Source organism: Vanessa tameamea, chromosome Z, assembly GCF_037043105.1.
Source record: "Vanessa tameamea isolate UH-Manoa-2023 chromosome Z, ilVanTame1 primary haplotype, whole genome shotgun sequence".
NCBI lineage: Eukaryota > Metazoa > Arthropoda > Insecta > Lepidoptera > Nymphalidae > Vanessa > Vanessa tameamea.
Window position 1 is genome coordinate 6,821,450 of NC_087341.1, and position 13,192 is coordinate 6,834,641.

At 31.9% G+C, this 13,192-nt stretch overlaps 2 protein-coding genes across 2 annotated transcripts in view; one reads left to right on the forward strand and one right to left on the reverse strand.

Moving 5' to 3' along the window:
- Positions 1-528: 528 nt before the first annotated feature.
- LOC113402136 (ras-GEF domain-containing family member 1B-like) lies at positions 529-8,331 on the reverse strand. Its single transcript, XM_026642294.2, has 13 exons — positions 8,178-8,331; positions 7,406-7,546; positions 7,011-7,112; positions 5,496-5,615; positions 5,111-5,350; positions 4,447-4,592; positions 4,012-4,156; positions 2,730-2,981; positions 2,391-2,534; positions 2,187-2,266; positions 1,752-1,853; positions 1,417-1,601; positions 529-785 (listed from the first exon to the last, which is right to left on the reverse strand). Exons 2-13 carry the CDS (start codon positions 7,466-7,468, stop codon positions 700-702), a joined length of 1,665 nt encoding a protein of 554 aa, XP_026498079.1. The 5' UTR covers positions 7,469-7,546; positions 8,178-8,331; the 3' UTR covers positions 529-699.
- Positions 8,332-8,997: 666 nt separating this feature from the next.
- The window catches only part of Dhc16f (Dynein heavy chain at 16F), a 49,649-nt gene continuing 45,454 nt past the window's right edge, over positions 8,998-13,192 (forward strand). The window contains exons 1-7 of the mRNA XM_064220423.1: positions 8,998-9,106; positions 9,469-9,553; positions 10,093-10,180; positions 10,767-10,983; positions 11,649-11,790; positions 12,196-12,435; positions 12,931-13,148. Of these exons, the coding sequence (XP_064076493.1) occupies positions 9,018-9,106; positions 9,469-9,553; positions 10,093-10,180; positions 10,767-10,983; positions 11,649-11,790; positions 12,196-12,435; positions 12,931-13,148 (1,079 nt within the window). The 5' untranslated portion in view covers positions 8,998-9,017. The remainder of the gene's footprint in view (positions 9,107-9,468; positions 9,554-10,092; positions 10,181-10,766; positions 10,984-11,648; positions 11,791-12,195; positions 12,436-12,930; positions 13,149-13,192) is intronic.

Below are 13,192 nucleotides of genomic sequence, written 5' to 3' on the forward strand. Positions count from 1 at the left end.
CTATCGAGACATCAATATATTATCAGTAATATAGAATAGTAAAAGTACGAAGTACATTCGAGTGAACAACACAGAGATCGGACATCTATTACAAATTACCAGAGCAAGAATATATTTCAGGTCATCAATCAGATGTAATGTTCACATCTCGCTCTTATCTAAATATGCAACAAAGTTTATATTATGTATAGACATAAACAATTTTTTTTTTGTAATTATTAAAACCTTATAGACCTGAGTCTTGTCTACATTTCATATCCTAAAAGAGAAACCGATGAATAGTTGATACAACTACACTATGTTCATTATCAATACAATCTCTTAATTATTATAATTACTAACGATAAAAAAATTAAAATTTTTTTTAATAATAATTTTATAAGACAGCATCGAGAATCGAGTGAATTTATGAACAATAATAAAAATTGGATTTTAAAAACTACTAAAATGACCTATGTCCGTAATAAATATGAATACAATGAGATTTCTATTAATATATTTCATTGTGCGACTAATTTATATTTATAAAATTTATAGTATACTGTCTTTAAATAATACTTTTTCGACAAACATTTCATATTGGAAATGAACATGGTATAGTTTTGCATAGATCATTAGTTCAGAAGGATGTAGACTTCGATATTCAACAATTTGACAAAAAATAAAATATATTTATTTTACAATTTAACGGCGGTACCCTCACATGGCTCCTCGGAGACGTTTCAGTCGCTCCTTCTCGACATGATCGACGGGCGGTTCTCGATCGAATGAAACGAGTTCTAGTGCTGTAATAAAATTAAAGGAGATTTTAGTCCACAAATAAAAGTTATTTAAATATTACTTAAGCCAGATCTAAGCATGATTTTATTTATTTCATTTTTGCATTTTAATTATGAAAGACGAAACGAATGGGTCGTTTACCAGCCTATAATAAAACACTACTCCATAGGAATCCAGATGCTTCGTCCCTTTCGCCGTTACACTGACTTACTTTCTACTTCAGGCCAACATATAAGCGTACAAAGTATTGGTGTTCATCAGCAGAACAACTGATTTGACTGAACTGAATTGAGTGATACCTTACCAGGCACACTTTCAAAAAGGCCTGCCAGTCTGTTATAAACATTTTGAGAATAGCAGTACTAGGATACGAGCGCACTGCCATATTTTTTTTCAATTATAATAATAATATGCTTTATTCATAAAAAATGATTCACAGATAAAAATGAGTTCCCTGGTTCTTGTGATAAGCAAAAGCCTGTGCCACAACGAACCATAACACACTGGTCCAGTATTTACTAGTGATTTGCAAAACTGTAGATCCTGAAATCGGATCGGATCCTGGTTCGGTGCCCGAGCTTTTTCCGGTCGTTTCAAACTAGTGTTACCATGTTTGGGCATATTGTCTATACTGACCTGACTCGGCGAGTGTGGGGCGGTCGCTGAGGAAACGCCAGGCGGGGATGTGCACGTGTGGCGTTGGCGGCGTGGGCGGCGTGGTGGGCGGTCCGTCCCCGAGCAGGCGCCGTGATGCGAGCTGTGCGCTCACGTGACGCGCCAGCAGCGACATCTTCTCGAAGTTGACTCTGTTGCCGGGCAATCTGAAAGTTTTAATATCGTCAGTTTCGTCACTAAGAAAAACTTGGTTGTATACAGCAGACTAATCTGGTCAGACATTCATTTGACAGTGTTTATGTATTATAATTGAACACAATTTCAAAAATAGAAATTATTAATGAAAACATACTAACTTTGTAGGCGAAACCTGATTTGCAAAATGCAAATCTCTGCATGTGACAGACAGGAGGGGCACAGCAGTCTCAGTGGGGGCTGCGGCCAGCGCAGCCCGGTACCTGGTCAGAAAACAATAGGATATAAAAATAGTCACGCATATGAATATATTGTTCATCGACGTATGCGGCATATTGTTTGAATATATTAACATAAGTTTGCCATTTACATTTTGCTATAATAAGTCTTCTGCGACGCGAAACTACTAAGCTTAGATTAGTTTAAATATTGTTGTATTTATTTTAAAAAATCATCGAATTGTGACTAAGTTAAAAATACAATAGAACAATCGTAATTAGAATGTCTACCGAGTCGGTGTGGGTTATGTGAGTGTTTTTTGTAAGTTATTTACTCATCTTAGCAATTTAAATTATTTACATCTAAATTATTTTCACCTGGCATGATTACCGCTGGGCTCGACACAAAGCTCCAATTGCCTCAGCTGTTGGCCGCAGACAGCGCTTGTACGACTCCACTACATTCACAAAATAATGTTTAATACTAACAATGGAATTATAATTTTATCGATTTTAGGATTTATTTATTATGAGAAAATGATTTGTAGTTTACTTATTTTAATTCAAATATTAATTACTTACAGTTTTCTTAAGACGCGAAACTGGTGCCATATTAAGCGCGCTTATGATAGCCATGAGCGAGTTAAAGTTGCCCAAATTGAAACACTCGCGCGCAGTCATCACCCACTGCTCCATCACCCTAGCGCGGTACTTGCTCTTTACCGCCTTTGACAAATAAAACAACAAATGATACACTCATACGCTAAACATTTGTAACTTATAATGAATACATATAATATTTATCAAATTATGTTATGACACTATCAATTAAAATATTCTATGAATCAAATATTCTCTACTCATATACACCTTCTCAATAATTATAGAATACATTATATAAAGAATAATTGAATTATTCACCTTCAAAATATCTGTAGCCACAAGGTAGCTGAGCCTATTAAACCAGTCAGCATAGGCCTCTAAGTTCTTCGTGCTCTTGGATTCGACGTGATGTAAGCTGATGTTCCTTCTAGATGTTGACTGCCCTGGTTGACCAGGACCAAATGTTTGCACAAACTCTTCCGGACCGACAAATGAAAGCCGATGCAGTTCAACCATTGTCAGCTGATTTGCAAGCTCAACTGGTGTCAAACCAAGGGTGAGGATATCTCCCTGGATAAAAAAATGAATCATAAATACTAATACTCTATCCTTATACATCACTATTCCGAATCTTATCCTAAGTTTTTTCTTATATAACATAATAATAGTCTGACATCTTCGTCAAATGAAACACCAAATTTCAAGTCCTAGAGTTTCTATATTTTTTTTTTGAGATATAAAGCCGCAGAGTTTGAACCCCAGGTCGGACCGATAGAAAGTTATGGGGTTTTTCTATCAAGTCTCAGTAACAGCCCAAAGTCTAAAAATCGGAAGTGTGTAGCCACGTGCCTCGTAAAAAACGTAAAGCCGTTGATCCTGCGCCTGAACTGTACTGCACCTCGCTGCAATACGCTGGTCTCCCTTGAGTTTAGCCGCCGTGGTCGAAACCATTTAGGAGTACATCAAAGTTTTCGTTTAAAGTAAAGATATGCTACTATTATGTAATACTTTAAACTAATAATAATATATAGACCAATTTGGGAGGTCTCTGTGAACCTAATCATTTAATCATCAATACCTTGTATTGCTCTGTTCTCGATTAAGGAGTGAATGACGCAAGCATCAGAGACGAGATCGATCGCATACCAGGGAATTATATACTTCATGGTAAGCAGTATATTGATCGTTTTAGGAATGGTTTTCAGATATTATCGTACTGGTACTGCAATAATTGAAACCGAATGAACTGGTCACTGATGTCCATAGGTAAATGTGACTTGACCATCAGGTGGCAAATTTGTCCACCTGACATCTTATAATGCAGTGTTTTATTTAATACTAGTTGTCGCCCGCGGCTTCGCTCGTGTTTTAGGGGTTTGTTGTCATGTGTTAGGCTAATAAAGTAGCCTGTGTCCTCCCTTGGAGTTCGAGTTTGGTTCATACCAAATTTTGTCAAATTCGGTTAATTGGTTTGGCAGTGAAAGAGCGACCGACAGACCGTTACTTTCGCATTTATAATATTAGTATAAATAATAATTAACAGTGGTGTAATTAAATTAAAAAGCTTAATAATATATGTATGTTTATAAATGATGCTTACCAGTGGAATTTGATCAACACTATTGACCTGTGGGATCTCTACCAGGGTCTCTTCATACTGCTCAAGGGCTGTTAACTTGTCAAGCAACCTCTCCAGCATGCTAGACACCTCTGACCTTATAGATGACATATGTTCTGCTGCACATCTATGTACAAATAATATTTTGTTTTTAAATATTGACATTTAAAATTGACTTTATTACATTCTAATAAACCAAATTTATTTGAAAATAAAGTCTTATCAGAAATAAAAGGAGCTATTAATAATATTCATTATTATTATAATAATATACATAACAAAATAAAAAGAAAAGTGTGTTAAAAAAAATGATTCCAAGCAATTGAACACTAAACATTTTTAAAATCATGTTGCACCTTTTATTTATGTAATTTCACCTTAAAATTATATAAATAAGCCAAATTAATAATTGCTTACCTCTGGGTAATACTCCTCACAAGTGCCATAACCCTCTCGTCACGGAAATCATATGGAAACATAGCAGTCCACTGACTTAGAACCCGTACTAATGACGCCATATCGGCTACCTCCTTTTCCAACAACTCCCTTGTCTCACTGTTGCCCTAAAAATTTGAAAAATTTGCATTCTTGCTTTCTAGTTCATAGCAAGAGACACAAACTATCACTTTATCATCGAATTATTTTTTTCATTGTCTTTTAATTACAATAAACATTATTCAACCAACGTTAGTGTATCATAATGGAATTCTAAATGAGAAATGTTATAATCTATCTTTAAATAACTGTTAGTCTGTTAGAGCTATTTCAGGTCACAGTTCAAATTTTATTTTGTTCCAAGCGCTGTGGAATCAATAAATTTTGACCTAATAACCCGATGTAAGAAAGAATATAGGCGAAAATAATATATAAATCGCACTTATGTTTCATGTTTCTTTCATTTGCATTGAATTTAAACATTTTATATGATGTGCAAATTGTAATTTTACTATATAAGGAAGTATAATATTTTTGAAAATAATTTCAATTAATTTAGCAAAAGGTATATATATAAAATATAAAAATATACATTCACTTCTAAATCATTTTGAATAGTAATAAAATAGTATTAGATTTCACTTACCACACTGTCATAACTTTTGAAATATCTTTTAGATATTTTAGATAGCAGCTCATGAGGTTTAGCAAATAAACGAGAGCATAGTATGAATGTAAAGGTGAAGGACTTGCTGGCTCCAGGACGCAGCATTTCCACTAAAGTGTCGAATGTAGCACTCGCTAGGTGCCCATCTTTATACTCAACTTCAGTTTTCTCAGGATATGAAATAGCTGACCTTACAGTAGGAGCCACAACCGCTGCCAACTAAAATCATTAAATTATTATTAGAACTTTGATAATATTAAAAAAACAGATTATAATAATATTTCTTCGAAAAATAATGTATATTAATACCTAAAATTAAACCTCATAAAAATATATATTGGACAATATGCTTGAATATTCATACCTGGGGTGCTTCAGCAGTTTGAGCACTAGAAAAATTGATACCACCATTCATTGTGGTGTGTTTACAGTTATTTTCAGACATAAATTTGTTTCCTCTTACCATTGAATAGTAATCATCATTCTGTAAAACAAAGATTAATCTTTAGCGATGAACTGTTTATTAATATATAAGTAAAATTATTCTCTCAGAAATTCTATATATCAATTAGTAATGTGCCAGTTCATTAATGATATATGTCTATGGATATGGATTAATAATGTCTAGATCTGCAAATATGGATACAGACCTAGATTATTATGTTATTGATACCTCATAGCTATAACAACATTCAAATATTTCATTTCATTGATAAAATAATAATAGCACAAGGATTGATTGCATCATAAAAAATTAATAGTATCTTATAACTTATTATATTGATATCTCAGCAGAATAAGTGTTAAAATATTAAATTATGCAATTTAAATGTGCAAAATGTGTGATTTTATGCAATAAATACAAATTTAAATGAAACTAAATAGTATCTCATTGGTACCCTTTATTAAAATTTCATATACTAAAACAAATTTAATAATGTACAAATTCCACATTCCCTGAAAATGCTGAGTTTCTTTCAATTCTTTTCAGATCTGAGGTATTTCTTTCCGAACAAGTGATAGATATTTTTACAATAAATAAACTCAGTGGTCCTGAATCTATTACTTTTTATTTTAAAGTCAAAATCTTTGTGTGAAATCAATAAATTGAAAAAGTGAAATCAATAAATAAGTATAATGCTTCCATATTGAATAACGGAATTTGATTTGATTTTAATTTGACATTTTGTCTTCCTCCTGTATCCAAAGAAAGGAATATGGACAGCCAGCACATCACTATGATAAATTTACTGGGAAATATTGCTTATTTCTCTAGTTTACATTGTATTTTATACAAATAGAACTACTATACCCTATACAAGATAGCTTGATCTTTTTGACAGATGTAAATTTTTCTGATCGACATAACTTTGCAATGATGAACATATTATTTTCTTAATTTAATGATTTTAAAAATTGTAAAAATATTTAAAAAAAATCATATAATACAAGTTCCTAAAGATTCAAGTGTTATCTGAAAATTTTAAGACTTTTTCTATTATATATTATTGCTTCAAAGTAAAATTTAAATAGAAACACTGAAAATAATAGACGCTTGTATAATGCTACATCGGTGGGACGGTAGGGACGCGAATAACAGGCAGTAATTGGTACAAATATTGATTACAAAAATCCTTATTAAAGATCATTGTTAAATTATTATTACAAATGAGGGTACTTTTGGTTGGAGTCTCTTTGAATTCTAATTATTCTAATTTGAATTATGCATTACATCATTCCATCGACTGTTATATATGTTATATTTTCTGTTTCTCATCACTAGCCCATCTGTCAAAAAGTTCGAGCTAACTTGAACAGGGTATAACAACAATATAAATTGGAAATATTTTTACCAAACAGAAATAGGAATTAAACTTACATCATAATAAGAGAGACCAGTCCCGTGGAGCAGCGTAGTATCGGGTGTAATAGAAGAATGATCAGGTGGTGGCGGAGCAGGCTCAGATGGTGGGGGTGGCAACTAGGGAGCATCAGAGTTCACATTGAAATTTGTTTTATGTGTATTTGAAAGTATTATACAACTTCAAAAATAATAGCAAGCACAGGTTAACAATCTCACTATTATATATAACAATCAAATGCCTACTGTAAATATACACCACAATATGAACAACACGACCACCACTAGCACCCACAAATATTTTGCATTATATTTCATTTTAATACGCCAGCACCCACAAATATTTAGTATTCAATTTCATACAATTAATAAGACAAAAGGCAGTGCAATAAATAAATTCTTTTCATTCTTACCTTCACATTGCATCCACTACATGACGCCTCATTCAATTTACTTGCGTAGTAATACATAGCCATTCAATACTTAACAACCAAAATATATGTGCTTCTTACGAAGCCCAGATGGCTTTTAAGTTAAATATCCCATTTGAATACCTGTGAATAAATTACCCTAATTATTAAAGTGTAACTAATTTTAACAATAATAATTGCAATGACTATAAGTGTTATGTTTAGTGTTATTTAATTTAGTGCAAGAAGTTGTATAGATTTGTATAAAATTCACTCCCTACTGTTTACGGCACTGATAAAAACAATAGCAATAACAAAGATCGCAAGGATAAATCACTGCTTTAGAAAATAGAGAAAACTCGATCTAGTTATCGATTTTTGTGAATATATGTGAAATTTTGACTGCAACCATCCCAAATATGACTCAACAAATAAAACTTAAAAAAAATTTATAACTTTAAAAACGCTAATAAAAACGTTGAATATTGTTTATGATATAGGTGTATTAAAATAATTTACATTATACCTACAATAGTTATTGTTATGCTTTTTCGCATTTTAAATAATGACTTATATCAATAAAAAATTATAGTATATAGGTACAGCGGATATCTATAAAAAAAAACATTTTGCAAATTGTTATTATTTTATAATACTTGTTAGTTGTTATAGGTAAAACATCGAGAATTTTTCATTTTATTGATAAAACGTTTAACGTACGTCGTACATCTGGATGCAGTGAAAGTTACATTTGGCATTAAGTTGTTGTACTTACCTGTAACAATTTAAGCGGGTAACAAAAATTTTATGATTGGAAATTTACATTAGAAAACACACACGTATTTAATTCAATATAAATTAAAATAAGATTTTATCTAATAAACTAGCGCCAATGCCAATACAATTCTGTTCTGACTCTGGTTGGCACTACTTTTATTATCCATAGTTTCATAGAACTATGTTCGTCTACTTCCCACAGAAAACAAAATGTCTAATTTAGTTTATAATATCAAATATTACAGGTATAAATATCAGCATTTCTTAAGTTAATTGCTATATTATTTTGAATAGCCACTCTAGAATTAATAGAAAATCAAAAATAAGTCTTTATTTTCTTAATCTTGTAATATTTTTCTTTTCAGTAATTACTTGTGAGTATCATATTGGTCCAAATATTTATTCTCAGACATTTAAACAAAATGTTTTTTTCTTCTATTGGTGAAAAGCTTTTTTTATTTATATTTGGTATAGTATAATTATATGATACAAATAAAATGCATATAGACATCTAAACCAGACGCAATGATTTTAATATGTTATTGATTATTTTGTTTATGGACTGAATTTTAATGAAACTCTATGAAACACCATTTTTGTCATGTTGGTAATAAAAATTGAAATTTTCTATAATTCTTGTTTTGACAGCTTAACCCGCGTTTTTGTATTTATTTTGAATTTAGTTCATTTAGAAGCGTATAATGAATTGTGTGTCCATGGAAACCCAATTTTTCAAATAACATTAAACTCAAAGTGCCTTAATAATAGTAGAATTATGTTAATAATTATTCTTTTTATTGAACGGTGTTAAATTGTAATAATAGGAATAATTGCAATAATGGAGAGACGTAGATCAACATTCACGACATTACCTGCAATAGAAACACTACAAAGAAATGTTAAAAAAGCTCCTACTTGTTATAAAAGGTAAAATTGTTTAAAACATTTTTTTAAATATGCATCAAAATATTGTTTATCTTATTTCTATAATATTAACTCTATGATATGAAACGAGCAATACCATTCAAAATTCATATTGCAATTTTCACAAGACGATATTATTTTGTAATGGGCGAATGGATGTAGATTGTAAATATTAAGGTTGAATTTATATAATATAAATGAAAAATCATTACTTATAAAATAACTAATCAAAAAATGCCTACTAAGACATGGTTACAATATGCTTGTATTGTACTTTAAGAACTTAGTTCCTAATAATAAAAGTTGCCTTTGATAAGATTTTATTGATCGTTAAAATAATGAGATAACATTGTGCTTTATTTTAGGAAATCTCGAGATATCCCTTTTCACCTACCTCATAAAAAACTAATGGATAGAATAGAATTTGTGGAAAAAGAACCAGAACCTTTGGTGAACCCATTTTCATATTTTTTTTATAATATATTATTCATTCTATGAGCATTTTAAATGTTGACAGTGCATTAATTTGTTCATATTAAATGGCAATGAATACATTAAAAAAGTAAGTAGGCTGATGCCTCTTTTCTTCTTGAGGAGATGCCATGATGTATGGAATGTAGCACAATTTATATTCATGATATGCAAGTTTCAGTATGTTTTCAGTTTATTTATCACCTAAATCACACTAAGTATTTCTACACTCAGTGGTGGTAAAAGCATTCTAAACCAATGGGCAATTGCAAATATTTAATTCTTAAATGAAATGAATTGTTTACTAAATTAAGCTGTAAAAGAATGTTGATATTTAAAAAAAAGGTCTTTTATGATATTAAAAATAATAGTAACAGTAGCTATTATTTAATGAGCTATGCTGATTTGTATCGCTCAAGAATGATTAGTTATTTAAAAATAACAGAAAAATTTAACAATGTTTAAATATAAATTACAGAATTTCTTATTATTTTTAAACTATGTCATATATTTTACAGACTGGATTTGCTATTGCCCAGGAAGATCGATTCAAGAATGAGAGGAAAATTGGAAAACTACATTTAGAACCCATAAAGTTTGACCATGGTTAGTGTAACAATTCTTTTCATCAATGTTAACTTAAAAAATTTTAAAACTGAGTGATGCTTGCCTGGGCTTACTTGCATGATCTATGGATAAGACTCAGTGTTGTAATAAATCTAATTGTCCTACTCTACTCATACAATCACCTGAACTTACACCAGTTAATTTTCATAACAATTTCCTTCCGATCACATCTTTTCTTTGAGTACTTATTTTGATCAAAATCAAAACATACATGTTGTTTATTCTACTTAACAGACAAGCCATTCTGTCTTTAGCATAACAAGCACACACTTGAAAGCAGTTTTTGGGGAACCTCTTCCCCAAAAAATGTTAAGATATCTTGTGGGACAACTCACCAATTGTCCAAGACTTACCATCATTGGTGAGACCATGTGCCTGTTGATTGCAGACCATGGATTAAGACATGCCTGCTTAGAGGCTTCAGTTGATGTCATATTATGTTCCACTGAGAAAGTTCTTAACAATATTTAAAACAATAAATTACAGGCAAACGTTTTTGGTGGGTGGAACCCACCAGCCTTAATAATTTTACCCATAATTTTAATATTCACATATTAATTTAAAGAAAAAAAGAAGAAGACACTTAAAATCCGTGAATCCAGCAGCAGCTCTGATATGAATCGAAGGGTAGTTGATACAAGTGACCCTCTAAAGATTAAACCCGAAGTTGCCTCACAAAAGGAAGTAATAAAACAAATTCGTACTGATCCTTCCGGTGGATTTCTGTACATGATGTATGCTGTACATCCACAGAATGTTTACTTCACACCATACTATCTCAAGTAAGATTTTATTAAATTTAATTAATAGTTTTTCTTTTTGCTAAGCTTATCATATAAAGTAAGTATCATATTTTTGATGTGATCAATATATATTCTGTAATGTTTTGTATGTACGGAAAAATATTAATGTTTTTATGAGAAAATGTGATTCTCATACCATCGGTACAAGGAACAAACACAATCTTGTTACTCCTGTTACTCGACTGCATAGAGTCAGTAACTCTTTTGTGGGGCAATGTATATGCTTCTACAACAGGATCCCAGAAAGCGTTCAAAACGCTTCTGTTGCCAAATTAAAAATAAAATTTAAGTAATGCTTGTGTGCTAAAGGTTATACAATTAGTGAGTTTATGTTTGATAGCACACCTTGGGAATGAAACGATCTCCTCCTGGTTGTTTCTATTCATACACAGTTATGTATGTAATTAATTTGACAAAAAAAAAAGACCCGCTGAGTTTCTTTCGCCGGTTCTTCTCAGGTCAGGGTGTTCCTTTTTCCAAACCGGTGGTAGTGTTTAATTTGACCATCAATAAGAAAGTATAATGCTTCTAAGTTGAATAAAGGAATTTTGAGTTTGAGTTTGTGACCTAATCATTGCTTGACAATAAATATAAAAAAGTATATTGAAATAAAATTATTTAATCATTAAATTCATTCTCAACAGGGTTGTACCTTATGAGGAAATAGATAAAAAGAATTATCTTACGATTAGTCCTTGTGGTGTTACACATTACACCAATGAAATGGTTTTTACAAAATTGGCCGAATGGGAACAGGAGTACACTATATTTGTACAACTTACAGATGTAAGTTCCTTTAAAGAACATATTTAAAGTTTGTATATATGTAATTTAATTCTGATTGATTTGATGAAAATTTTGCGTCATTAAGAACTAGTTTCAGAGATAAAATATCAGTCAATTGCTATTATGGAATGTAGTCTAAAAATTTTTGAATAATAAAATTTACTAAACATTTGTCGTTCATCCTCTCATTCTCCTTTTATCAAATGTTAAAGTTATTGAGGAACCTGCTCTGCTATGTTCTTCTTTTGATCCGTTGGAAACGACGTATGATTAAAGGTCAATCAGTCAAAGTTGAAATAACGTATGAGTTAAAATATTAGGGCTATCTGATTTTAACCGTGTTAATATATTGCACAGAAAATATATTCTGAAATCATAAACCCTACTTAATTTCTCCGATTTCAGATCAAATTCTTTCGTGTCTATCGATACTGGAAAGCTTATTACGTTTGGCGAAAGTCAATATTGTTTCGTAAGTTTAGTAAAACGCGAACGAAGATTGCTAATAAATTATTCACTCTTACTCCTGTTTTGGGCAAAGCCCTGCTGAGCATCCAAGCCATGTGCTGTGATATGTACATGAAAAGCTTTGCCGATGTATCGCGGGACATGGATACCGCTTTCTTTTACTTCATTGAAGTTCAGGTCAGTATTTGATGTAACGTGAATTTTGATTACTTTGTAGTACCTACTCATCATATATTCTTCCGCCAAAACAATATTTCTTACTTTTAATAATAAATAAATATTGGACAACATCACATACGTTACTCTGATTCCAATGTAAGTAGCTAAAGCACTTGAGTTATGGAAAATCAGAAGTAGCGACGGTACTACATACACCCAGACGCAAGACACCATAGAAAACTAATGAACTTTTTCTACATCGACTCGGCCGGGAATCGAACACGGGACCTCGGATTGGCGTACCCATGAAAACGGTGTACACAATACTCGACCACGGAGGTCGTCATTTTAATGTTGACTACGGGCACAAAGGACATAAAATCTCAGCTCCCAAGGTTGGTCGCGCATTGGCGATGTAAGGATAGGTTTATATTTCTTACAACGCCAATGTTCACATACCACCAGGTGGTCCAGAATTGAAATGGACATTAAATAGATTATTTTATATAACAGATGAAATGCGTCGAATACGTTCGTGATAAGCTCTTGGCGTTTCGGTCAATAGTTCTGGAAGTAGTTACTGCGGCATGTCATGCAGCTCTCTACCAGCAGGGCTTTACTCACGACGACAGAAATGTACTGCCGTTTCAAATAATACGGGGCAAACCGACGGGGGGCATGTCTTACACTGAAAAGGCAAATAAGAGAAAATACTGCGAAAGACTTGCGTGGTAAGTAGTATACCTGTAATAATAGCTTGTGAATGTCCCACTGC

Coding starts and splice junctions, on each gene's coding strand:
- LOC113402136 (XM_026642294.2), bottom strand. CDS start 7,468: ATGGCTATGTATTACTACGCAAGTAAATTGAATGAGGCGTCATGTAGT. Junction 5,351..5,495: donor AAACTGCTGAAGCACCCCAG/GTATGAATATTC, acceptor TAATGATTTTAG/TTGGCAGCGGTTGTGGCTCC. Junction 4,157..4,446: donor GTGAGGAGTATTACCCAGAG/GTAAGCAATTAT, acceptor ATTTGTACATAG/ATGTGCAGCAGAACATATGT.